This window comes from Pseudopodoces humilis, chromosome 3 (genome assembly GCF_049639895.1).
Source record: "Pseudopodoces humilis isolate 2021_Gansu_Grassland_sample_001 chromosome 3, ASM4963989v1, whole genome shotgun sequence".
Lineage (NCBI taxonomy): Eukaryota > Metazoa > Chordata > Aves > Passeriformes > Paridae > Pseudopodoces > Pseudopodoces humilis.
Window position 1 is genome coordinate 63,182,877 of NC_142202.1, and position 26,247 is coordinate 63,209,123.

A 26,247-nucleotide genomic window follows, 5' to 3' on the forward strand; every position below is an offset into this window, starting at 1 on the left:
CACTTGCAGTAGCTAGGAAATGAAAATATTCAGGTCCTGGCCAGCTCTGGGGAATGAACATACTGAAAATCGTGTGGCTACTTCCCACACAGTCAACAGGTTTCCTTTATGCTCCTTGCAAAGACACAAGGTAACTCCTCAGACTCTGTTAAAGGCTCCAGAAAGCCTCAGTGACATGAGTGTTTTTTAAACACACTGTCTAAAAACATCTTAAAAAAAAAACCAACCCAGTCTAAATATCAATTATGCCTCCTACAGGCTGGAATTCCAGGGTGGAATTCAGTGAGAGAGGATGTTGCTATTATGTAGTTATCAGTTGAAAGAAATGTAATGAACTCTCAAGGCTGGTTTGTTCTGGCATTCTGTCTGGATAGTGACCCAGAGGGCAAAGACGGAGTCTGCATAAAACTTCAGCAGCCTTTCTGGAGCACAGTCTTGTGTGTGTTTGCACAGTGTATCTTATGCAGACATGAACTCACTCAAGCTGGGCTCTGAAGTGAGCACCAGACTTATGGCTGTGCTTGTAGACAATGAGCCCAAGCTAAGAAAAACACCTTTCTGTAAGACAAACACAGCCACATGGCTTCCTGTTGGCTGGAGCACAAGGCCAAGTCCGTGTCTGCTCGGCACATGACACGAGCAAGTTTGTTTCATCTGGAACATGCAGTAAAAACATTCCCTAGGGCGCTTCAGATCTGTGTGACTCACTTGTCCTCTGCTAAGGGAGCCCCAAAAGACATTTTGAAGTTTTTTACCCCACTATATGAATCTGAAAACAAGAATTTTGAAAACTGAAAAGTAGGAATCATAAGAAAATGTGAAATTTCCAGCAATGATAATGTGTTTTGGCAATATTTTCTTTGTGAGTTTTTTCCCCTAATATACAGTTGTCCTTATTTCTAGTAACTCAAAAAGATGCACCTGAAAGACATGAAAAAGCTGAAAAGAAACCTCCTCCCAAAGGTATTTATTTATCTGTACTACATTTTTTTAAACTGAATTGACATTGAAATGCACTTTCAATTTACATTGAAATAAAAAACTTTTTTTTATTCAAGCAGAGATTGTAAATGTGCGTGAAAAATCAGCTACATGAAATTAAAATTAAATTAATATATAATCAGAATTAAAATGTCTGTAGAACATCCAGGAGTTAATTCTGTGCTTGATCTCTTTCAAAATCTGTTGAAATTTCAAATTAAAAATAAAAGTATGAACCACCATTTCACTGAAAACAAGTAAGCCTACCTGCAAGAGATCTGACATACATTTTCACTACAACTAGCTCAGGATATTAATTCTCCACTAGCTGGCAATACCTGCGTTTGACTGGGAGAAATGCTCTTATATAATTATCTGAATTCTGGTTTGCAGTAGTCAGATATTTCAGCTTACATATTGATAAAATCAGTTTAAACATCTCAGTGGTTTAACAGAAGTCTAGACTCTTACAGAAAACAGATATTTGGTAGCATGCAAGTTTTGCCTCAAGGGCAATTTAGATCTATGAAGAAACCAAGAGTATGAACTTTGCACTAAACAGATTAATTTAAAACATATCCAGTGGTAGTTTATACTACTATTGGATTTTCTACTGGAGTGAACTAGAAACATACATATTGGGAGCGTGCATGGCTCAGGTGAGAAAAAGTTGCTGACACATAAAAGTGGAAAGAATGCTTTGGGTCTCACCAAGCTCTGTAGCTTCAACTACTGATATTTACAATTACAGTATTTACTGTTTGGCAACTCTCCTTGGAAGCCTCCTCACTCTCCTGAAGGGCATCTCAGACTTTCAGCCCCCAGAACTGGGGCTGATCAGACTCAAGAACTCAAAAGTTCTTGGACTGAGACCTAGAATCGATGCATGAAAGCAACCCTTAAAAATAACCACACACTATTTTTCCAGCTTACAACAGAATTAAACGCTGAAATCTAAACTTGTTCAGATAGTACCTCCCATATTTGTTTACTTAATGACCAACATGTTCCTCCCTAGTTTATACCCTAAAACCTATTATATTAGAAATGCTTATTATTTGGCATATTCTATTATATTTAATGTCAGCCAAGTATGTGGTATAGCACTATATTTCAATATATTTAAATTATATTTATATATATAAAATAATATTATATGTTATATGTTATGTATGTTATATGTTATTATATATTATATATTATATATTATATGTCTAATATCTTATATAAAACCTCTTTGGATCTCATATTTCTGTTTAATTCTCCCTGGTTTGAGGGGATTATAGGTTTCATCAGATCTTACCAAGCGGTAAATAATGAAGAAATGCTCATTATTATTAGCACGGTATAAAGTAAATGGCACTGAATATTATGTTGGGGGCAGAGAATGACACTGAAAGCTTTTTCTTTATTACCTGCAGAGGAGAAGAAAGTAAAGAGCACTAAAGTGGAAGCAAAAGTTAAAAAGGAAGTGAAGGATGGAAAAGGAGAAGCAAAGACAGCAGAGAAGGTGAAGCAGGCAGAGACAAAAACAACAGAAACTGGGCTAATAAAGGCCAAAACGAAAGTTAAGGAGGAGAAAGCTCTTCAGACTGTAACTAAATCGGACAAGAAAGGTAAACAAAATGAGGAGGAAGCAGATGAAGATCCTAAAAAGGTAGTAGGGAAGAAAGAGAGAGAATGGAGTTAAATCTATCAAGGACCAAAGTCCACCCATGAAAAACAAAAGTGCAGTACAAATAAATTCCACACAAACCTCACACTCCTAGGACTTGACTACAGAAAATAAAATAAGCTTAATTTTTATAATCAGAAGGTTCTCAAGTTTTTCATGGCTAAAGTTTCATTTTAATTTAAATACTTCTTTACCAAGGACCAATTTCTCTTCAGATAGGTCTGAGACTTCATGGATTTGTTCAGTAGCATCTAATGTAGTAGATTGCAAGCAGAGTTATTTTTGAAAATTCAGACTGTCCAATGACCTATTGGGAATCCTGGTTTGTTTCTACATCTGCATATGTCCTCTGTAACCATAATGAAAGCAGCCACAGTGGTGTAATAATTTATCTAACATCATATTGTACGAGGCACTGTCAGGTTGTCAGGTATTGTACAGCATAGCGAAATAACCGCTTGATATAATTTAATGTAAACAGCTTTCAAATTCCTTCCAAAAGGGAAAGAAATGTTATTACTCTGCTGAAAGGAATAAATTAAATGATAAAACAAAGAATCAACGTGCACTGACACCATATAGTTAACAAAGTGTTAACTTTGTCAGAGTAAGCCTGGGTCCCAGGTTGCACTGAGAATGGTCCCCTGATTTCCCTGAGGCATTTCCACAGCACTAGATACAAGTCTGTATGAATGAAGGCAGCAGGACCTGGTTTCTGTATGAGCTGCCACACTACAGCCATGGGATCATTCTGGCATTGGAAGAGGCTGCTCAGTGTTGCACAGTGCACCTATCTGATCCTTTCAGCTGTTAACCACAGATAACAGCTAACAGATAAAGTTTGTGCCTCAGCATCAAAGAAGCCATCCCTGTCTGGCTATCTGAGTGTGCCTCATCACATTCTCTCAAAGTTTCATAACCATCACTCTGGACCCCTCAGGAATTGCCTAAATTATATTTTTCTAGAAAACTGAGAGAGTTTGAGATAGCCCACTTGTTGATATGCGTAGTGTGCTGAACTAGTATTTTTTAATGTTTATTTGTATTCCAGTTAATTTTGTCTTTTACTTGAAATATTAGGACCTATGAGGCATGGAATCAAAGCAGCATCTACCACACTGATTGCTGTGACCAAGAACAAAGTTCAGCAAATTGTTCAGTTCACTTGGGAGGTCAAAATCTCTTAATTTTTTGCTTTCTCTGGCAGAGTTTCAGTTCACAGTGGGAGCCTCTCCATACTGTTCAGGATAAAGCTCACAAAAAGAAATGCTGTGCAGATGACAACAAAATATTTTAAGTAGGGATCAAAGATTACAAAGATCAATAGAATAGTGGTGGGGTTTTTTTTGGTTTTGCTTTGTTTTTGTGGGATTCCCAACAACTTTAGCCGATAAATATTAGCAAAATGATCCATCTTGACATCAAACATTAACAGATCACTTTGCAAGTCTGCTTTAGAGTGTGACCCCAGTGACTGTGCACGGAATCCCAGCAGGTGAAAATGAGAATAAGCAGCTGGAGTGGAGGAAGGAAGGAGCCTCTTCAACTGCCTTTATCACTGAAGACAGGCCTACACACATCTAGTGAAAGCTTCATTTCCTACTGTCGAGATTCCTTTTTCCACCATAAGCCACTGCTGCACAGCTGGATACTCTAAAAAATTCATTTTTGTATTTCAGTCCCACTGTGACCCAAGGTGAATATAATTTAAAAGTCGATGCAGTTTTGCAGAGATCTCCTGATCCTGCAGTCTTTACGTTTACTTGCTCAAGGGAGTAGTTCTGCAAGCTTATCTGAAACAATGCAAAAAATATAGCAGTGATCACAAAAGAGTTGTTGCATCATTTAGTACTGAAATTAAAATGAAAAAAGGTAGGTCATCTCCCTGGGTAAATCACACTAAGCCCAACAACAGAAACATCTGTGAGTACATTTATCATTAAGAATCTAGCCCCAAATTTTGACATGATTTATTAGTACTTATATGAATATTTTTTTGCCATCATTATGGAGTTATAATTGAAAAATAAAGTGTGAAATTTTCCTCTTAATACAGGAGTTTAGATTAGAATGGATTTTTAGCCATGAAGAGACACTTGGAAAATCATATTCATTTAAAATTCCTTAGATTTCAGTCTTTACTGATTGGTAGCATTCCTATGAACTAAAATAGGATGTTATAGTGCACCTTGCTATGCCGTATAGAAATTATATTTTTGTTATTGAAAGTTTCACATCTGCCTTTAATTTCTTTTATAAATCCCATTTTTTTGTGTTGAGTTGCTAAAGAAATAATATGAGGAGAAAATTAAAACAAAATCTTTTTTCTAAAATACAATCAAGATTAAGGATTTTTTTTAAGTTTATTCAAATTATATTCCTACAAAGCAAAATAAAATAAATCCAAAAAAAATCACAACAACAACAACAAAAAGATAAACATAATCAACAACACAGTTTGGTTATTTCTGGTCTGTACTACTATTAAATAATAGATTATTTTAATATCAATTAAATGGTGTGATTCTAGAGCCTCATGCTATGTCTACATCACAACTCAAATAGAACCAGCACAGGCTTGTGGTCTGCCACGGATGTTTTCCCCTACCATAGTTTTATCCCATATCCTCTAGAAGTCCTATGTACAATGCTCCAAATGTTGCAGGAAATCTTCCCAAGAGTCAGCAAGGATAGAGACAGCTTGTTTTGCCAAAGGAGAACTAAGACAAATCAGCTTTTTGTGCAAGAACTGTGCCCAGCCATTTGCTTTCTGGGCTTAAGTATTGGTGTTGCTCCATTTTATTTATAAATACTCACTGAGGCCCTATTGCAACAGTGTCCAAGTCCATGCAAACACTTTGCTGACTTCAGTAGCTTTAGGTGGGCTCAAGAAAACAGATCTGTACATGTTTTTTCACATACACGCTGTTATTTTTATTTTTTTAGAATAATATATAGATTTAGGGCTGATACTGTAGCCTTAAGGATGGAATCCAAAGTTAGAGCCAGCCAGAATGATAAATTTGAATTCCCAAATATGAAGGATAATTGCAAATATTCATTAGAGGTTTTAAGGGCAGTGTTTACAGCCACAGCCCTCTGTACATGCTGAATGTTTTGCCCCAGGCTTCACAATCCTGACTGGTATTACCCTTGCCATCTCACTAACACAATAGAGCTGCCTAGGCTTCTCTCAGCTAGAAAAAGTGTTTGGATATTTGTTAAGTTGGTAAACTCTTTCCTAAGTTCTACATCTGCATAGGAAATAATGACTTGAGAGCTGTAGTTGTTCATCCAAGGACTGCTGTATCAGTCAACATAATAGAGCAGCAGTCACATAAATGCCTCAGCATCAAGTGATACTGATGTAGAAGTGAACTGTGCATGAAAGTCCATAATATAATGAGTGTCACATACTTGGGAATTACATTTTGCATTTAAATGTAACAGCAATGCCATTTTAAAAACTTTATTCCAAAGCCAGCATAATTTTATTTTGGAGTTGCTGAGAGGGAAAACAAGTGGCTTTCTAAGTGAGTAGGACAGAGATGCCACAGGAGGTGGAGAGAAAGAGATGTAACTTCTACAGTGTAGGAACTGTGCTAAAAGAGTCTTGGACAGATGGATGAATATGCTTCAAGGACAACTGAGAACTAACTTAGCTAACCAGAGCTGGCATTTAGACATCAACATTAGCTTTCAAAGCAAATGCCCCTTAGAGTCCACTGGAGAAACAAGCTGTTTTATCTGATCTGCTGAAAAATACAGCAATACGGAAATTCTTTTGTACTCAGTTAAAGCTGATAAACTTTCCTCACCATTCTTAGTGTTAGAAATTTTTGTTAAGCTCTCCATCTCTGCTTAGGTATAGAAGTCAATAGACAATCATCACTTCTGGAATCAGCATTTTATTTAGATTCAGAAGCCTTAATTTCTGAATAGTATAGTTTTTATATATATATAAATATACATATATATTTAACATATACATATATATTTGTAAAGATTAGTGTTTGGAAAATGATTCTGTAGTGAAACAGTAGAATTCTGTGGAAAACCTTGTTTCTATAGGAATGCAAGTATACAGAGTTCTTTTTATATTCCCACTTACTAAATATACATATTTATTATACGGTTAAAAACATATTAACAAAATACTGTGATACAAAACCTTTTTTTGACATTTTGTATCAGCTGTCTGTCAAATTGATCTTCACAGGTGATGAAAAGTCTATGAGACCTATGGCCAGGCAGGAGTTTGCACTGTACTTGTGCATGGGGTTAAGCTACATGGCAAGCAAAGCCAGCCCAGAAAAAGAGGTGCTAGCTCTGGGACACTGGAAGCTCTGCAGTTCTTGGCTAGAGGTTTTGAATTAGATCTGGACAAGAAATTGTCACTTTCTGAACACGTGAATCACTTGAAGGTCAGGAAAGAGCCATAAATATGTAGTAAGTAAGACTACCTATGAAAAGGCTACTGAGATGTCTTTGTGCTGCCAAACTTTATTCACTGTTAAATACAAATTACATTTTAAATTTACTTTCTTCATTACTCTTCTTTTCCTTTTTGCTCTGTTAGATCAATATGCATTCTGTCGCTATGTGATTGACATGTTTGCGCAAGGGGATTTTTATCCAGGTACTTTCCTATATCATTGAACTCTGTTCTAATATTCTTCTGTTTCCCTGAGAGTTTTTGCTCTTTTATGTATTAAAAGTGTGGTTTTTATTATTGAAAGGTCTCACAAGAGCAACAAAGAGTGTGCAAATAGTTTTAATAAAGCATAAGAGCTAATGGCTGTTTTATTAAAGCTTCTAATTTTCTGTCTACAGTGCATGAATTAAAATCGAGGTTATGTTAAAAGTAGAGTCAGTGGAAGGCTGTGGAAATTGCTAAAATTTTCCATGCTTCTTTTGGCTAAGATGCAAGAGAAAGGAACTTATTGTTAATAGCTTATTATTTGTTTTATTGGGGTTTTTTTCTCCAGAAATAGCAAGGCTTAACTCCAAAATGCTTCAAAAATAGAACTTCCATTGCTGTTGGTATATAAAATACCTTAGTTGATCTATCACTTCTGTGCTTTATCTTCTCTCTTCCCACACCTCCATGCTAATCTATTATAACACAGACACGTAATTCCTCACCAAAGAAAAGAAGATAGAGCTATGGATGATGACTGAACATCAACTCATGGTACTAAGTCTACCCTGATCTTATTTAATAAATATTCTTCTTCCTGAAGTCTAGACATAATGTAGAGAGGACATAACCCAGGGAATGAAAAGCAATAATAGTCATGAAAAGAGTCAAGGAGAGAATATTTAAGGACACACTAAGCCCTAAAAGTTTGTTTATGCAGTTATTTGCTCAACAAGCTCTCCACCGGTACACCTGTGAATTGGTTGGGTTTTTTCTTATCTCTACCTTGTGGCTTACATCCCCTCTTGGCATGCCCAGGTTCAGACAGAGATGGGAAGGACGTAGCTGAGAAAGAAAGGCTCTCACAAAGGGGAGAGGAGGACACAGATTTTTCGTGGAAGGAAAATGAACAATCTTGGGTTTCTCTTAGGAGAGGGTTTGTGTCTCCTCAAAGAGTGCCATGGAGAGGCAGCGGGTTCCATTAAAACATAGCAAAATAGTGCACCATCTCTAGGACTTCTAAAGACAGCCAGTTATAAACAGAAGGATGGCTTTAGGCTCAGAGGGGGAGAATGATTAGCCAAACTTTCCAGAGACTGCAAGTCATGATTTGATTTAGAAAATAACACCCTGTAGTAATGTAAATGACCTAGTTTTTGGATTTAGACAACTGTACCATCAACAATTCACATGAAAAATACTTTCATGGAGATCATCAAGATCTTTTTTACAGTTCTCCTGACATTTAAAAGCAGCAGTGAAAGAAACCCTTTTTCCCATAAGGCTCCCTGGCCTATTTTACACTCTCCTGAGGAAGAGCAGACATGCTATAGGAAGGGACGGTTTGGGTTTTTTAAGTTTTGACCTTTCCAGCTATAAGGAAACTGGGAAAACCATGAAGGGGAGCAGTGACATAGGGAGGGAAGTCTGTAGCAACTTGAATTTCAGAAGATAAAAGACATGACCCTTCCCTTCCAGTGTTTGTCTTGCACCATACCAGTGTGGTATGACAGACTTCTGGTAAGAAACCACAGGTTAGAGCTGAAAGACATGGGGTGATCAGATGGCTTACACGTGAATGAAAACCTCAGGTGACAGTTTTAGGCTCCAAAAAGTGGAAATAGTTCATAAAATATCTTAAACAATCTAATTTTTAGGTGAAAAGGAAAAGGACTGCCCCTTACCATCTCCCAAAGTCCACCTGGTGCTCCATCTGTACAGCAACTGGTCTCAAGTCACTTGTTGGCCCCTGAAGTTAACAGATGGTTGTTGTGCTGAGGCCAGATATATTTTTGTGGGAGGGAAAAAAAACCCACATTGCCTTCAAAACAAGCTTTGGTCAACCCACTGGCTGTGAAAGGAAATGCTGAAACATCCAGACTCCCAAAAAACTACTCAGTGTTTCTGAGAAGCAAAGTAGAGGGCAGGTGTGATCAGCCTTGATTTATGGATATCATTGAGAAGAGTGCCACCAAACAGTACCTGGTTAGTTTGTCTTTCTCAGCCAAAGTACTCATTTTACACTGCACTTTTGTGAACAGAAGTATTACTGTAATTCATTTTACTGAATAGATAAACGTGGGGAAAACACCCTTTAATAACTCTAATATCCAATTAGCTTTACAATCTGGTATTTTTTATCCTTTTATCTGTCTATATATTTTATGGTAAAGAACTTTGTCCAAACAGAATTCTGAGTGCAAATCAGCTGAGGAATTAAGTTACAATCACCTTGACACTGCAATTCTTTCAAACAAGGAATAATTTCTATCAATCTCAGTACTACCATTTGCCAAGGAAAAAAAAAAAATTGTTGTATAGAAAATTCCTTTGCCTAGACATATTGGGGTTTTCTGTGATTAAGTACATCAAACATAATTTTCTGATTCCTTAGGCAAAACATATGGATTTATAACATCATTAATAGTAATATAATTTAGAAATTTTTTTTCAAAGTATTTTTACAATGTTTCTGTTACAAAAAGTTAACATACATTAATTCTAGGATTATGTTTTTTTTATTTTTATACAAATTTTAAGCAAGAATTTATAGAAAAGTAGTTCACTTAATATGGCATTTGATAGTGCTCAAACAATTAACATTAAAAGTAAAGCTCAGTTCCTTAGGTTTCATTAATAAATACAGTTTTTTAAATATATCAATTAATGCAGTTTTTCAGTCACATCAATCTACTGGAGGTCAGTTAATGGTCTTGTGATGATTTTAACAAATTAAGCTGAAATATTCTTCACTTACTCAAAGTTTCATCATGACACTGCAGTCTTAACTATAAAAAATGAATGAAATGTACACAGGAGATTCAAGGAAGCCATATAAGGATGATTTTTTGCTAAGATGCTTTATGCAGCTGGTTAGTATTCATCCTTGATACTGACAAATTTCATGGATGTCCTCCTTTAAGCCATAATAATTGTATCAATATCAAATAACTTCTAAGACTCATATTTTAATTCTTATGAAAGAGAAGTATTTAGAGGTTCTCAGATGTTTACAACAGATAATAGTGGAGCTTTAGCCATAAACACATTTTTTTCTAATCCAGAAGTCTTTCCCATTAATATCACGGCTGCAACAGTGATAGTTGGGTTCTACTGATATATTTAAACATAGACCACAAGAGGCCAACTGAGCACAGTATAAGAAACTGCTTTCTGATTTTATCTCTTGAGAAATGGACCTCAAAAATATTTTTTGCCTTCTGTCTAACATGCTTGTGATAAGTGACAGCTTCTCAGAGGAACTGCTGAACATTCTTTCATAGATTTTCTGGTCTCATTTGTCCCTGGACTACAGTTGCTCAGCCAAGGCAGTACTGTCTCAGCATTAACAAATTCCTCTGCCCAAACTTCTTTGTACTCCTTTTGTCTGCCTGTCAAGGAAGAATTAATATGCATTTCTTTCAGGATTAATTTTTCAAGTTTTCCTTATAAAGACTAAAACCTTAGGTGGAAAGCTTGTTTATTAAGAACATTAGGTCTGACTTGTACCTTTATTTTTCTACAGACATTTCCTGAGTCCAATAGCATTTTTGATGCAGAAGGTCACTTACATAGTTTCATGGATATGGTCTATTCTTTGTACTTGATAATTTGCTTGATATTCCTGTATTTTGTTCTCAGTAGTATTTCTAATACTCTAATTCATAGTTTATTTTTTATTGGTAGGAAAAAGGGTTCTATTTTAGTAGAAATTTTAAAACTTGTTTTCATAACTATTATTTTGATGTTAGAGAGTTTGAAATCCTCACCCATGTGGAAGGATTTCAGGGGCACTAATTGGTCACTCTTTCAGCATGGAGCACATATTTCTGTAAGTTAACAGGATCTACTCTATTTTATTCCCTCTGTGCCATACACCTGTTTTCCCACTCTTCCCCGGCCTTCCTTGCAATGCTTGCCAGCCACGACTCTGGCAGATTAAGGAGATGTTCTGATTAAATGCCTTTTTTGTTTTGCAACTAATGAAATTGGATTCTTGCATGTCTGTCTTTCTGCATGGCACCTCAGCATGGTGTTGTGCATGCTGAATTAAGAATGATAAGCATGCCTTGGGTGTTTAGTCATAAAATGCACCTTTTTTTTTCTCACAGGCATATTGTCTACTCATGATGTGATTTTGTTTTCTTTTTAATCACTTAGAAGTTTATTTTGAATGCATAGTTTTACTCTGTTCTGGTTTTGGTTAAACCACTTGCATTTCATAGAACACCTGACTCACTAGTGGATAATCTTTACAGTTGCCTAATTGGCAAGAAATACAGGGGAGCACAGGTGTGGTATTGTTCACAATTTAGACTGTCTAAAACCTTAGCACTGAAGCACATGGTTGCTCCGTGGAGTTTGAACCATTACATAGCTGTTTCCAATAACAGCTAGACTGCAAAGGAACATGGGTTCCTTTCATCAATGTACCCATATATGTTCATTGTGTGTTTCCATGCCAGGGTCTCAAAGCCAGTCCTAAAGCCAGTATGAAAGCCAATGTGATGTAGACAATTTTACTTATCTTATATTGTTGAAAAAATATATGACTTGGAGAAATTCACCAGGATTTCTGCCATGTCTACCTTGCAAGAGAGTATCCTATAGGGTAAGACAGCCATCCCACCTTTTCATTAAAAAAATCATTGAAGACTCACCTTTTGCACATATGCTCATGAAATCCCGCCACCTTCCTGACAAACATAAAGAGTCAAGAAATTAAGGCAAATTGTGATGAGTATCCATGGAGAATCTTACAGACTGCTTGGTCCTGGAAAGTGTAGACTGAAAATCCTTCATATCTACAATTTTCTTCCAAGGTTTACCTCCTCTCCATTGTCAAGGAATATTCTGTCGGAGAGAAGGGACTACTGTTATTACCCAATAAGGCAAGAGAATTTCAAGACTGTCAGTATGATCCTTGCCATTTAATATAAAAAAAAATGTGGAGATACTGGTATGAAGGTACCTCAATATTGAAAGATCATGGACTATATTACTGCAAAAAAGAAACAAACCAAAAACCCATAGAACAATAAAGACTAATTTTGAAAGTAAAAATGTCTGTGCTTGCAGTGGGTGGGCTGTAGCACTGGAACTAAATACTTGCCCTCCGCTGTTCAGATAGCAAAACGCTTTAGGCTCTTGAACTATTTTTAAGTGTCACTCCTATTTGATTAGACTAGGATGTGTTGTGGATATCTCAATGACAGGGAGTAACATTTCAACTCGTTACATTAATTACATTTACATGGAGACAACTTTGATGTAGTTTCTCTGGAGATACATTTAATGAAGTGCAATTATAAAAAGAAATAAAAATCAGTCATAATAAATAAGAAAGTAGCATATTATTAGCTTGCTGTTTGGAGAAATTCAGCATGAAAAACTTTCAACTGAGTTGTGGGCTTTCACATTTGAGAGTAAATGCTAAAGAATATTATTTTTTTCCTATGGAGAGGTGCTTTCTGGTGCAAACTACTCAATAGCCCTGTCCCCAGTGGTAGAAAACAGGCAAACCAGATATTTGTTTAAGTGAAATATTAAAGAAAAATATGGGAGGCAGTGAGACTTTTCCAGTTTTAATTTTAAACTTTTTACTTTTTTACTGCCTGCTGAGGGAAATATTGTACCCCAAAATTTGAAAATACTCATCTGATTCTTCTTCAGAGATGACAGTTAACTGTCCATAAATTAATGAAAAATCTGTTCACAGGATGAAATCTGTGCCAACCCATTTTTTTCTGTGGATGTCAGAAATAGAGATGATTGAATGATGGAAGTATTTACTTCTCTAGTAATATCCTGGGAGTTTTGAATACTTTTCAAAGAGTCTGAAAGGAAAGAATTAATGAACAGTAATTTTAAATACATGTGTGTGAAACTGAAAATTGAGTTTGAGTTATTAAAAAATTTTCTAAATCATTTATTAATGTGCAATTCTTACAATAAACACTATGTGTCACTTGGAATTAAATATTTCTTCTTTAAATTTCTATTCAGCTATGAGAAACTATGAGAGGATATCCACCGATCGCATTTTAACAAGATTCTTGTCTATGACCACCCTTCCCCCACCCCACAACCTGTTTATTTTGTCAAACTCTGAAATGACATTTATCTCTCAATGGGGATGTTAGCATACAATCCTGTCACCATCCCACAGAGGCAAAACAACTATCTATTATTCCCAGTTTATATCATCCCACTGTGAGTCAGAGCCAGATGCTGGCACATGAAGCTGCATCTGTCAACACTCTTATGGCACTTCATTGTAACTTGGCCAAAAAATTTCAAACTACTCCCTCTCTTGGAAACAGCTACAAAGGGAATGTGTGGCATTTGCTTCTGCAGAAAGGAATGGATGTCTTTGATAATTCACTGCAAGGCGTTCTGAGGGTCAAAATTATGTGATACAAGAGAAAGCAAAAAACTTTTGCTGCTGTAAATGAGTCTAATCTTTGATTTTAATGGAAGCAAACCAATTTAAGTTGTGAAGACAGAGAGATTAGAGTAACAAAATTATTCTCACACTTGCATTATGTTTTACTGTTATGTAAATGTATTGTATTGATATGTGTGTATTGTATGAAATGTATAGTTATGTATTACTACTATTTAGTATTATAAACATTTTACATAGTTCAGTAAACAAGTTTCAAGGATGAAGGATGATTTCAATGGAGGATCATCAAAAGACTCAACTATTTTAATTTTGAAAAGTAAGCTATTTACTAAAGTAAGCTTTAGAAAATAAAGACAAAAGTTAAATGCCAAAAAAACTTCTCCTAAACAGCTAATAGTAAACTAATGGTTTCCTACAAAAAAAAGGTAAAAATAAGTTTAGCAAGTAACTTTTTAAAATAGTAATTGCATTAAATGACTCATTGTCCTAGCTGATTTCCAGTTAGAATTATTACAACAGGTACTGATGTTGCATCAAGATAAAAAATTGAAGCATTCTAAAAGCAGCTTGAAGCAGCCTCAAAATCACAGGGACGGGTTCTTGTGAGGGAATGTAGCTACCCTGATATCTACTGGAGAAGTAACACAAGGAACGAAGAGCCCAGGAAGCTCCTGTAAAGCCTTGTTGACAAGTTCTTGTCACAGGTAGGGGAGGATCACACAAGGAATGGTGTCCTGGTTAGCTCAGACTGATGAACAGGGAAGGGTTTGTCAGAGATGTAGAGGCTGGGGGGCTGCCTTGGCCACAGTGACCATGAGATTGTGGAGTTCACCACTGGGCAAGGAAGAAGCAGGGCAGTGAGTAAGATTGTAACCATGGATTTCAGGACAGTTGACTTCAGCCTCTTTAGGGATCTTCTTGGAAGAATCCATGGGAACAGACCCTGTGGGAAGAGGGGTCCAGGAGACCTGGTTGATATTCAAGGTTCACTTCCTCCAGGCTCAAGAATGATGTACCCCAATGGGTGGATCCATCCCAATGCAATGGATGCACCCCAAAGACACCAAAGAAGGCAAGAGACTTGCTTGGATGAACAAGGAACTCCTGTCATCACTCAAGTGTAAGCAGGAAATACACAGGAGATGGAATCAGGGTCAGGCCACTTGGCATGAATATAGGGAGGGTGTCAGAGTAAGCTGAAGGCTCCATCATAGAGTTGCTTAAACTAAACCAGACAGCCAACAGTATCTTAAATGCCAACCATTTCAGCAAAGCAGGAATCCTACATGGGTTTCAAGTGAACATTAGTCTTTGATGAGATAAGATAATCCACAATCTTCTCCTTCAGTCAGTTTTATAAACCCAGGTTACATAACTCTAAAATTATAAGTGAGCTAATGAATCTGTTGCCTTTAGAATATAATTCTGAATATTCTTAGGGAAGTTAATCACCATACATTGAATCTCTCTCAGCTTTAATGACAAGGAAAATAGCTGACATCTATCCAATGTGCCTTTAAACACCTCCTGATGCTGAATACACTGAAATATCATGAAGAAGGAAAAAAATGTGTTCTGAAGGGCTTCCAGCTTTCTCCTGCATTTTTTGTTGAAGAGGAAAAACCTGTATCTCTATTGTGAAACTAGAAGTTACTCTTCCATCCCAATATAGAATTCTATGCTGTCTCTGCTGGAAAATGAGGAGGCTCATTTTCAACAAAAGTAAAAAAATTACCATATGACATAGATAAAAAGAGCATAGAAAGGATCTACAAGTACTTTGACAAGATACATTCCATCATGAAGCATTTCAGCTTAGCAAGAATTCCTCACCTCTTCTGGTCTGAGAACATGAAATGCAACAGACAGAAGAGCGTTCAGCTTTGGCTTAAGCAACACGTGCTCTCCCTGACTTGTTCTATGCCCACTTATTTATGCATCTCATCTGCAATCACTGGGACTGTAATCTGTGGCAGATCCATTCCTTTCACCATTCTCTCTTCAGGTGAATCTTTTTCTGATGTCACCTTTCTTCCTGCATATATCTGTCCTGTCGAAAAGACATATAACTTATGACATATGCCTAAAATGGGTCAAAACTATTTTTTCTTCATCAAGAACCTCTATTCTTCCCTCTGACAACTCACCTTCATTCCTATTGTTTCACTTTCTCCTTCAATACACCCAGTATTATCTGACAAAGTAAATAACACAGATTTCAGAAAGTGTTCAATGCTCGCATTATACCTAAAGTCCCTTCTATACGTGACATTCATTCATATAACAGTTGGCAGTTTGGGGAGCAGTGTGTTACCAGACAGTATTTACAGTATGAAAAATCATGTGTGGCTCTTTTAGTCCTGGAATATTTTGGTGTCATGAAGCTTCATCTTTATGGACAACTGCAAAATAAAATGTCTGCAATTCATTGCACCTCACTTAGATACCCAAAAGTTAATTGCCCAGCTTTAACCTTTAGCTGTCTTTATAGCCAGTGGTATGAAATGGAGGCCTCCAGAGGACAATTTCATCCTAAGAAAGATGCCTAAGATAGAAAAGATGAATCACCCTTTGAAGGTACCAATTTCTCTCCATTTACTATAAATGGATCCCTTGGGTGACTTATCTAGATATAACTCTCTGAAAGTTAACTTTTAAATGTCTGGTAGTGAGAAAGCCTACATACATTCAAGAAATATGCTGCAACTGTGCAAACAAGAATTTTGTTCAAATGAAGACTTGAAATGACAAGTCTTCTATAAGACTCCAAATTATATTAATAGGAGCAGCTGTTGACTCAATCAAGGAAACAGTGGTGCCACCTGGGAAAAAAACGCATTCCAGTAGCTATAGTGTTTTGGGAGTGAGTGAAAGGGGAAAAGAAGAAACAGAGAGAGAACTACTCTCTATCTATCTCTCTATATATATCTCTCTCTCTGTGGAAGATATTCCCTATCCAAATGATTCAAACAAAAGAAACCTAAACAATTTTTGCATCAGAACAAAAGCTCAGCATTTAGAACTTCCACTTTCATAGACTCTAAGATTTGGAATTTTTTGTTGCTGTATGCTCACAATGTTCAATTTTTGGTTTTTTTTTTTTATTTTTTTTATTTTCTGTTAGATCCATTTATAGATTCAATGGAAAGACATGGTAAGTTTAGTCACTTACCCAAAAATCATGGAGGATGCCTTGACCACAAGAGTTAAAACTCATGACAGTGAATCCCAAGACCTTTTGTCCTAAAAATAACTTCTTTAAAGGATAGAACATCTTCCCTGGCAAAACTAAAGAGAAAGAGAATCAGTAGTTACCAAGACATTATTGGTTTAAAATAATCATTATCTCCAGTATTGCAGGTTTTTCTTCCAGTATTTCTCATAACTACAGCCATGGCACTTAGCTCCCAGTGATTACAGTGGGAGTGAATAAACAGGAGTTAGGAGCCAACACCTCTGTATCTTTGGGCCCTCCTCTTATATTTGATCTAATAAAACCACTCAGTTGTTTTCCCTCTAACTTCAGACTGCATTATTGAAATTCTAACTTCTGAAAAATGGCTATGGATTCACTCTCCTAGGTGATTGTCTAGTATAGACAAGACAGGTAACATAATTGTTAACTTCCTGTTTGTCTCATTCTAGAAAGAGACTCGGAGATATGAAAAGCTTTGTGGCTTGGGGAAGAGAAACATGGATTTAGTTTGACTTACAGTGATTTCTATATTAAATATACTAATTATCCACAAATATATGCAATTAAAATTATTAAGATTGTAATAAGATTATTTGTAAATTTGAAATTTGTAAATTTTAAAATTTGTAATTTTACCTGTAATTTGATTTTACCATGTTAAGCTGTTTTTGTTTTGCAAAAACTGGCATATGCACTCTTTCTTGAAGACAACATAAAGTATTAACATTCTTGCAGCAATCACTTTTAGCTATTCTGACTTGAATGTTTCTTAGATTTTGTTGGACAAAGGATGGTTGAAACAATGACATGTACAGATAAACCAAATACAAAGAACACAAATTACTAGGCAGTGCTCACATGCCATAGTCAGCGTCTGTAATTTTTTGTCATAACAGCTTATAACATCCCTCTGTTCTGTTTAATTGTTAGCTGCAAGTATTTAGCTGCAGTCTTTTCTTTTCTTGTTTTAATTGGATACTTCATATTGTGAAAGAAAAGCTTCTATGCCAACTCCTGATATTCACATTAATTATGCTAGGGGTCACTGTATATGATACAGATTTATTAAAGGTTATTTGGGGGGAGAGAGAAAGACTGAATATGTCTTTTCATTTTATAATCTGCCTTTACAGTCCTTTTTGTACTTCACTATGCATATAATAACCCATCATTACCACACAATAACCCACAATTTTCTCTGTCCTGGTACTTAGTTCTCTGAGATCCATCTTTCGATATTTCAAAACATAACATGTAGGTTTATTTTTACCTGCTAACTGCCCATGACAAATAATGTGAGGAAGTGGAGGCAGAAAATTCAATTCTCAATTTTTTCAACTCAATTTTATTTTAATGTCAGGAAAGGCTGTGTGATTTCTTACTTAACATATAATGACAAAACTGTTAATGCTTAGCTCTTAACTCCTTAATGACTTCAGTCTTCTGAACATAAAAAATAGAACAGTATTCACAAATATGGACTGAGAGAAAGAGTGATTTTGTGGTAAAAATCTATGTAAGGGAGTTTTCAACAGATATATTTTTGTAAATAGATTAAACTGCAAGCTCTGTCATGCAGCTAAACTATGTTGCACACATTTCTGGACCCATAGTATCTGCTTTAAGTCAACACAGAAAAGAAACCCAAAACAACAATAACTCTACCCACGCCTCTCTTGCCAGCCTCATTTGTACACTTGTTATGCACACTTGCATTGTGTGAGATACAAATGTATAGGAAAAAAAAATATATATCAAACAAATTCCCAGCTGTGACTTTAATTGGATTTGGTGTCTGAGTGAAAACACAGCAACTGATGTTCGCACAACCTCCAGGAGTCTGCAACAATGATTCTCACACCTGTTTAATTACCAAATCAAGTATTTTCTGTTCAGAAAGAACACTTAACCATGGTAGGAATCTGGAATAAAATGATCTTCAATGTCTCTTCCAACCCTAACTTTTCCATGATTAATTCTAAATAAATATTTATATATATTTATATGTTCATGCATGCACGTGTATATAGCATATATTATATTATTACTACATAAATATATAGGAATCCATCATCAACATCAAAGGATGAATTCAAATCTTTATGTATTAAAAATAGAAGTCTATCAAGTTGCTGCTACTCATTGTTTGGTGCCTTGAGAAGAGAAATTTAATCCTTCCCTTTACTCCATTTCAAAAGAACATTTAGAATATCAGTCTGCATCCTTCCTTCCTGCACCCTCAGTTTTAACCTACAGGTCCTTGCTTTCAGCTTAATGGATAGATGGACCTCCAAGGCTGTTTGGTTTTTTTGTGTAGAGCTGGTTTCATTGTCTGTGTGTTGAGGGAGTATCTCATAATAATGTGCTTTACTTGTAAGACTTTATGTAGAGTTCCAAAATTATTTGTGATATTGTTAATGGATTTTAAATACTTAGATATAATAGGACATAGCTAGATAGATAGATTTGTCATTACCCACATAATCTCTCATTTTCTTCTTTTCTTATGCATTGCAAAAGAAACTGGCTGAAAGTCAGTGTGACATAATACTAAAATTTAAAAGATTGCATTGCTACTGGAAATCACTGCATATACTGTAGCATAGGTTTTTCTTAATTAATATCATCGACTTTATGCAAAATCACGGCTTTGCTTTATGTTGGGCAATTAAGCATTTAATAAAGAGCCACATCCATAGTGCAATTAAAAAACTGAAATATATGTTGGCTAAAATATACTTTCTTAAAAATCTCATTTTATGATTCATTAATTCCATCTCCCCCTGTCAAAAATTCAGTTCCAAATAGGCCATTAAAGTCATGTTCAAAATGTTTTTTTCCCATTTGACATAGTTTTGTTATGTGGGCATATCTAGATTGCTAAATCAAACTCAACTCAACTGTTATCTCTCTGAAGGTGTTTTTTTTTTTTTCCTCTCTTAGAGAGATCTACATCCAGTACACTTCCTCAAGGTCAGAATGGGCTGGATGTATCTCAGCTATCTACTGGGAGGGGTCCCTGGCCTCTGCCAGTTGCTGAACTGAGCCAATGATTTTTTTGAAACATTGCTGCTTGGCACAAGTCAAAGTTGTCAGAGGCTATCCAAAACCGTGTTGCAGGCTATGTACTTCTGAATTCCAGAGTCCAGTAATGTTCCCAGGCACCATTTACTTGCCTGTGTGCATGAAATCTTTGTGTCACAGTGTGATCCTTAGGAAAGAATGCCTATACGGGGCATCAGTATTTTATTTCAAGTAATGCATTCCAGGAAATGAGCAATTGCATTGTTCAGTACAGTTACACAATCTCACCTCTTGATCCTCAGCTGTTCTTTCTCAATGAAAAACTATTTGCTCCTGGTTTTTCATGCACACATACTAAGCAGAGTAACCCTTCCCTAGAAGAGTCATAGCCTAGTGTCTGGAGAATGATGACTGAAAGCTGGGAAGAGACTCACCTTTAACTTGTAGCAACTTACACATCAAAACTGGAAGCCTGGGCAAAGTGGTTGGACTCCATTATGTTTTCAGTCCTCTAAAAGCATATTTGGCAGTCTTGCTTCATTCTGCTTATCCATGTCTTGTTCCAACATTCATTAAACATTTGATTGGAATTCACTTATCATAACAAATGGCTCTGCAAAGACAATTACTTTATTTGAATTATTTTTACTATCACTAGAGAATGATGTCACATCTGAAAAGAATGAGATTTATCTGAAGATAAATGAGAAACTGTTACAAAGTGTTGGTGCTTTAGGACTATAGGATTCCTGCCATTTAAGTAACTGGTATATGGATATGAGGAAATGAACAGTCATAGGAATGGTATTTCCACATATTGCACTCTGTGATGGCATTATTTTTCTCCATATCCAATTGGAATATTCACCAGACTGAAATGCCTGTAGTATAATAAAAATAATAATAATAATTTTTTCAGTCTTTTATCTTTTTATCTAGAAAGATATATTTAGACATTTCATTAAGGTCACTGCAGACAAATTGAACTCAGAAGATCAGGAAAGAAAGAAAACTCATGTAATTTGATATTATCATAAGAAATCAATTTATACACAATATTCAAACATGACATTTTTGACACATGCAGAAAAATATTTCCTAGATTGAGAAAAGTAAGGTAATTAAAGTTTGTCTTGTATGCCTTATCATGCAATAAGAAATCTAAAATATTAATAAACCAAGTCAGGATTAATTTCTTCAAGACATCTCAAGCAATTTGATAAACACTGATGACAGAAGTTTCCCAGAGCTTGAGGACTGTAGCTGATTTTCAATGAAGTATTCATATTACCTAAAGTTCTAAACCTTCTGCTCATCCTTGCAGCCTATTTCTTTCCTTTCAGGCTGTGGAAGAAGGTACTCGTGTCTTAATGTGACACTTTTTCCCCTGGTGAGATCATTCCCATGAGTTTAAATCCAAAATATTTCACTCTTTCAAGTTCCATCAGATGTAACTTGTTGTCAGTTGTTTACAATATCATATGTGAAGGAGATACCTATACCACAACTACATGGACAGGTGACACATGGAAATGTGAATCGACTCTAGGGACAAATTGTCATAGAAATGCATGCACATTTTTGTGCTTGTAATTATATATTTTAGAGAAATTAAAAACTATTTTTTTTTTCAATTTATTTTTTAAAGCAGTTTAAATGAGCTTTAGTGGCTTATCTCATAGCAGTAAAATCAAGGCTACGTTTGAAGTTAGATGCAAATAACTATGCAACGTTTTTTGTGGCTGCATTTTTAAAGTTGTGAGAAAAGTATATGTCCAATAATAATAGTGTTAATCTGGCTAACAACTTCTCATAATTCATGGACTAATCTGATTGTCCACTGAGAGCATTGAAAACATCCTGCCTTCCTCTCATTTACATCATGCATGTGTCCAACTGGCCACTGCTAGAGTCAAGATAGTAGACTTCATTAATACTAATGGTCTGATCTGTTGAAGCCAATTCCTCATTTCTATTTATCAGTTCTCTGTACTAGAGAAAACCACTTGTTCTTTATAACTTAAAGAGGAGAGAAGAAAGAAAAGAAAAGAGGTTTGACTTAGGTTATCCCCTTTAACATATTTCATCAAAAGAATGGATAAAATATTTATTCATTTACTGTCCTTTACATTCCCATCAAAGTGAGTAGAGAGACGTTTAATAAGACATGGAAACATTAAAGAAGCCTTTTATCAGAGTGGATTGGAACCTGCTCTGAACAAACATTTTGGCCTAAGGGAAAGGTTTTGATCTGTGAAGCTTAAATGTAAAACACTCTCATATTGGATCATGTGGTCAATTTGCATGAAATAAATTATTTTCTTAAAACTTGTAAAGCTATAAAATAGAACTTGACATGTCATTAGCAATAAGTGGTATCATACTGGCATTATGTGCACACTGGTGCAATCATTAGAAAACTGCTGCCACAGCAAAGCACAGGAAGATAATGGGGCCAGTCTACAATTTGACCTAGAGGAGTTAGATCATTGCTCCATGCTGTAGATACCACACTGCAATCCAAATTATTGACTATCATTCATCATTACTCATCTACTCAACATTCTGAGCCACTGTCCTTTATCCTATTTCACAAAAAAAAAAATAGTCCAAGTTATCATTTTTTTTCTAACTGGGTAATAGGTGGTCTAGTTTTAAAAAGGATGAAAAAAAAGAAAGAATAAAAAATGGAAAAAAATAGAATTAATGTTTATTGCAGGATCAAATGTAGAAGGAAAAATAAGATTACCCATTCTTCATTAATTGCTATGTTGTTTCTTGTTTTTATTCTGAACTGGAAATTCAGTCACTCAGGTTTCTGTGTGTTGACATGGTTATGAATATAATTTTCTGTTCTGGTTGGCAGCAAAGGTAATCAGCAGCTCATTAGTTCAGTTTGCAAGTTCAAGAATATTTTTTTCAGACATAAAGAATTTGGAAAATCATGGCTAGGCATCTGGATTCCTGAAGTTTTCCTAATATTTATTTTAAGGCTATAGCTATTCTGTGATGAGATGGGTAAATACCCATTTAGGTTTATTGCCAATACAGGAAATATGTGGAAATGTAGGATTATTACAGTTTGCGGCAAAGCACCTTCAATATGTTGGTTTTATCAACTTGTTAACATTTTGTCAGTGGCTCAGGCACACATCAAGATTGAGCATCTCTGTGTTTGATATTTTATACAAATTATGGGACAAACTGAACCACATGCTTGCAAATTATGTGCCTGCAATTGTACATATGTTGATGAGATGCAATAACATTAAGTCCATGATGTTCAAATCCCACTGCTATCTCCAGATGATGTTTTTCTCATGCATTCCCCATGAGTATACACACCTTTGCAAAACAAGAGGGGTAAGTAAGATGCTGCAGTTTCCAAGGCCCATTAAAACCTTAATTTCTTTTCTATCATCAAGCATGAGGCATGGTTTTGAGTTTCTGATGTGAAGCTGGAGCTGAGATTTAACAGTTGGTTTGCATGTGGACTCTGGTGAATTGAATGTATGCTGGTGTTTATGACTAAATCAATATTATATTTAAGTACTTAATATTATTTCTCAGGTCACAAAAAAATTCACTTTCCAAATGACAGTGACAGGATAGCTACTGAGACTAAATGCTAGTGAAATAAAGGAAATATGGGAACTTCAAATATGTCATAAACTAGAAAATAAGCATAAGCAGTAGAAGAGTACATTAAATATTTTTGTGAATCTGTGAAGAAATGAAGAGTGTTTTGTACAAAACATGACATCTGCACATAGGCAAAGACAGTACAGAAAGTCCCAGGTGAACACTGAGACAGTAGAGGTGTTTCAGTCAGCAGCTGGAATCAGAACCTCATCAGTGTTTACAATGCATGACCCGGTTGGTATTGGCTAATTAGGAATAATCCTTAAGGATAAGAAACAACATAATTTTTACTGGTGTTTCCAGGAGCTCATAATAAGTGGACTTGAGGGAGCCACTGAAGATCATTTGTTTGACAGAAGAAAATAAGACTTTGTTGTAGAAGAGGCAGCATGAATATGTAACCTTATTATCATAGTATTATTATTATCTTTTGAGTTTAAGGAAGAAAAACAGAACTGTAGCATTTCAGCATATGTTTGAGTCACTTGGACTTCATTGGTTTCAAATGTGACTCTAAAAAATAAATTACTTTGTTGAGAAATAAATTTCCTTCTTATAGTGTCTGGAAGATATTAGCTTTTGTGAACACTCTAATACTTTTAACATGAACAATTTTGAAGGGAGAGCCTCCCAGTGAAGCTGCTCAGCCTGTAGGTGAATGCATTTTCTATGTTTCTTAACCTGTATTCTTAGGTGCAGGACATAAGGAATTCGTGCCACCTCGTCTTCTTCTAGAACACAGTCCAAGAAAGAAACCAGCAGCCATTGAAGGTAAGTCTGAGTTTTTCCACCTTTATTGGCTTCTACTTATTGACTGTTCTAATGTTAGGGTTTTTTTTTTTGTTGTTTTTTTTTTTGTAAATATAACATATTTTATATATATATAATATAAAATAATATATATATATAATTTTAATATATATTTAAATTTAATTTTAATATATTTAAATATATATTTAAAAATAATAAAAAATGAAAAATATATTTAAAAATATAAAAATTATACATATATATAATATAAAAGTGATCACATTACTAGGCCTGGGACAGGAATGACATACTGACATATGTATGATAAAATGTAAATATTCCTTATAGCAATCTCACAGATGGCTTGGGGCATTTCCTGAGTGAAACAGATTACAGGATTGAGGCCTAATCTGTAAAATGCTTTGCATGGCGTTCAGCCATAACTTGCTATCTAACTATAAACATAATCAGCATTAGCATCTTAATATTCTTTGGATTATTCTTTCAGCTATTATTATTCAGTCATTTTTCTGTGCATTATTTGTAACAATGAATGTGATATGACTGGCTCTGTATTTATCAACCCTGTTGCTATTGTTAAAACTACTGAAAGAGAAACACAAAGTCAGATCTTACATTCAAACGATTAAAACATAATCCCTGTGATTGAATTATATTGTTTATAGTCTTATCATTGCAGTAAAGTGGTTGAAATACTCATTTTAGTTTTAAGATTAACAATGTCTGTGGACTTAGAACTACAACTGCAATATATGTTCTTGGTCTTTACAGCATACAATTTCATAGTATAAAACACCTGAGCCTTTTTGTGTAATTATGTAGCAATTTTCATATGACACTTGAGTCCTTCAGTCACACCATGGCACTTGATAATTTCCCTCATAGAGATCTTAGTTCTATGTTACACAGAAAACAATTGCAGACTAAGAGAAAAGCAGATGGGGTGGCAGCAGAATAAGTAACAAGAGCTACGAAATTTCCTGCATTTGAAAACAGGAAATGAGGCTTAGATTTTGCCAGGACCCATGACTGAAACAAAATGTTAAATTAATTAGATATTTCTGTAATGTGATTATTGTGAATAAGAACATTTGGACAAAAATTGCTATGTGACTTATTATGTCTTTCCCCCAAAAAACTCATTACCTCAAATGATTATTTCTTTTTAAACATGCTGTTTAAAGGAGTATAAAATTGTGATAATTTTGAAAAAGATAAAAATCTATTTTTAGATTTGCTGTCCTGCTTATTTTAAGAAAATATTTGAACCCTGCTAATCAGAAGAAAGAAGTCCCTACAATGTTGAACTCTGATATCTGTCAATTAACCATAATGGAAAAAAGACATAATAGAACAAGGCTGACACATTTGCTGAGTGATAAACTTAATCTTTAAATATAACTATTACACAAGATGAACTAGCATCGAATTAACATTAGATTCTGATTTTCAAAATCATGAGGAGCATGCAATTACTGCAATTGCACATAGAAATTACTATTTATGACCAGCTACACATTTGTGTGTTTCATTAGCTCATTTATGCATGCAATTCAGGTAATTTGGAATGTAAATTAGACACCCATTTGGCAAAGATATTTGGGGGAGATTATCTGCTCAGAACCATCTAACTAAATTCTCTTTAAGGCTCAAGGCCGGTCACTAGGATGCAATACTTTTCATGCAAGAGATTTGGAGGAAATGAAGAAGACAGAATTACTTGTAAAACACTGCCATGAAAAGCTGTTATGTTGTGCTGTTCTGTGTTTTCCATATATGAGAGAATATGCCACAATGCCTTGAGGAACCCTAAACCCTGAAGTTCTATTTTAGCCCTAGAGAAAAAAAAAACAAACCACACACACAAAACTAATTTATGAGAATATTTGGAAAAATGTCAGAAGGGAAAA

At 35.3% G+C, this 26,247-nt stretch overlaps 1 protein-coding gene across 13 annotated transcripts in view; it reads left to right on the plus strand.

The window, feature by feature from the left end:
* The window catches only part of TRDN (triadin), a 233,563-nt gene that overhangs the window by 77,620 nt on the left and 129,696 nt on the right, over positions 1-26,247 (plus strand). For all 13 annotated transcript variants that reach the window (XM_088053842.1, XM_088053833.1, XM_088053836.1 and 10 more), the window contains 4 exons: positions 904-963; positions 2,403-2,597; positions 7,236-7,295; positions 24,260-24,337. In XM_088053842.1, the coding sequence (XP_087909968.1) occupies positions 904-963; positions 2,403-2,597; positions 7,236-7,295; positions 24,260-24,337 (393 nt within the window). The remainder of the gene's footprint in view (positions 1-903; positions 964-2,402; positions 2,598-7,235; positions 7,296-24,259; positions 24,338-26,247) is intronic.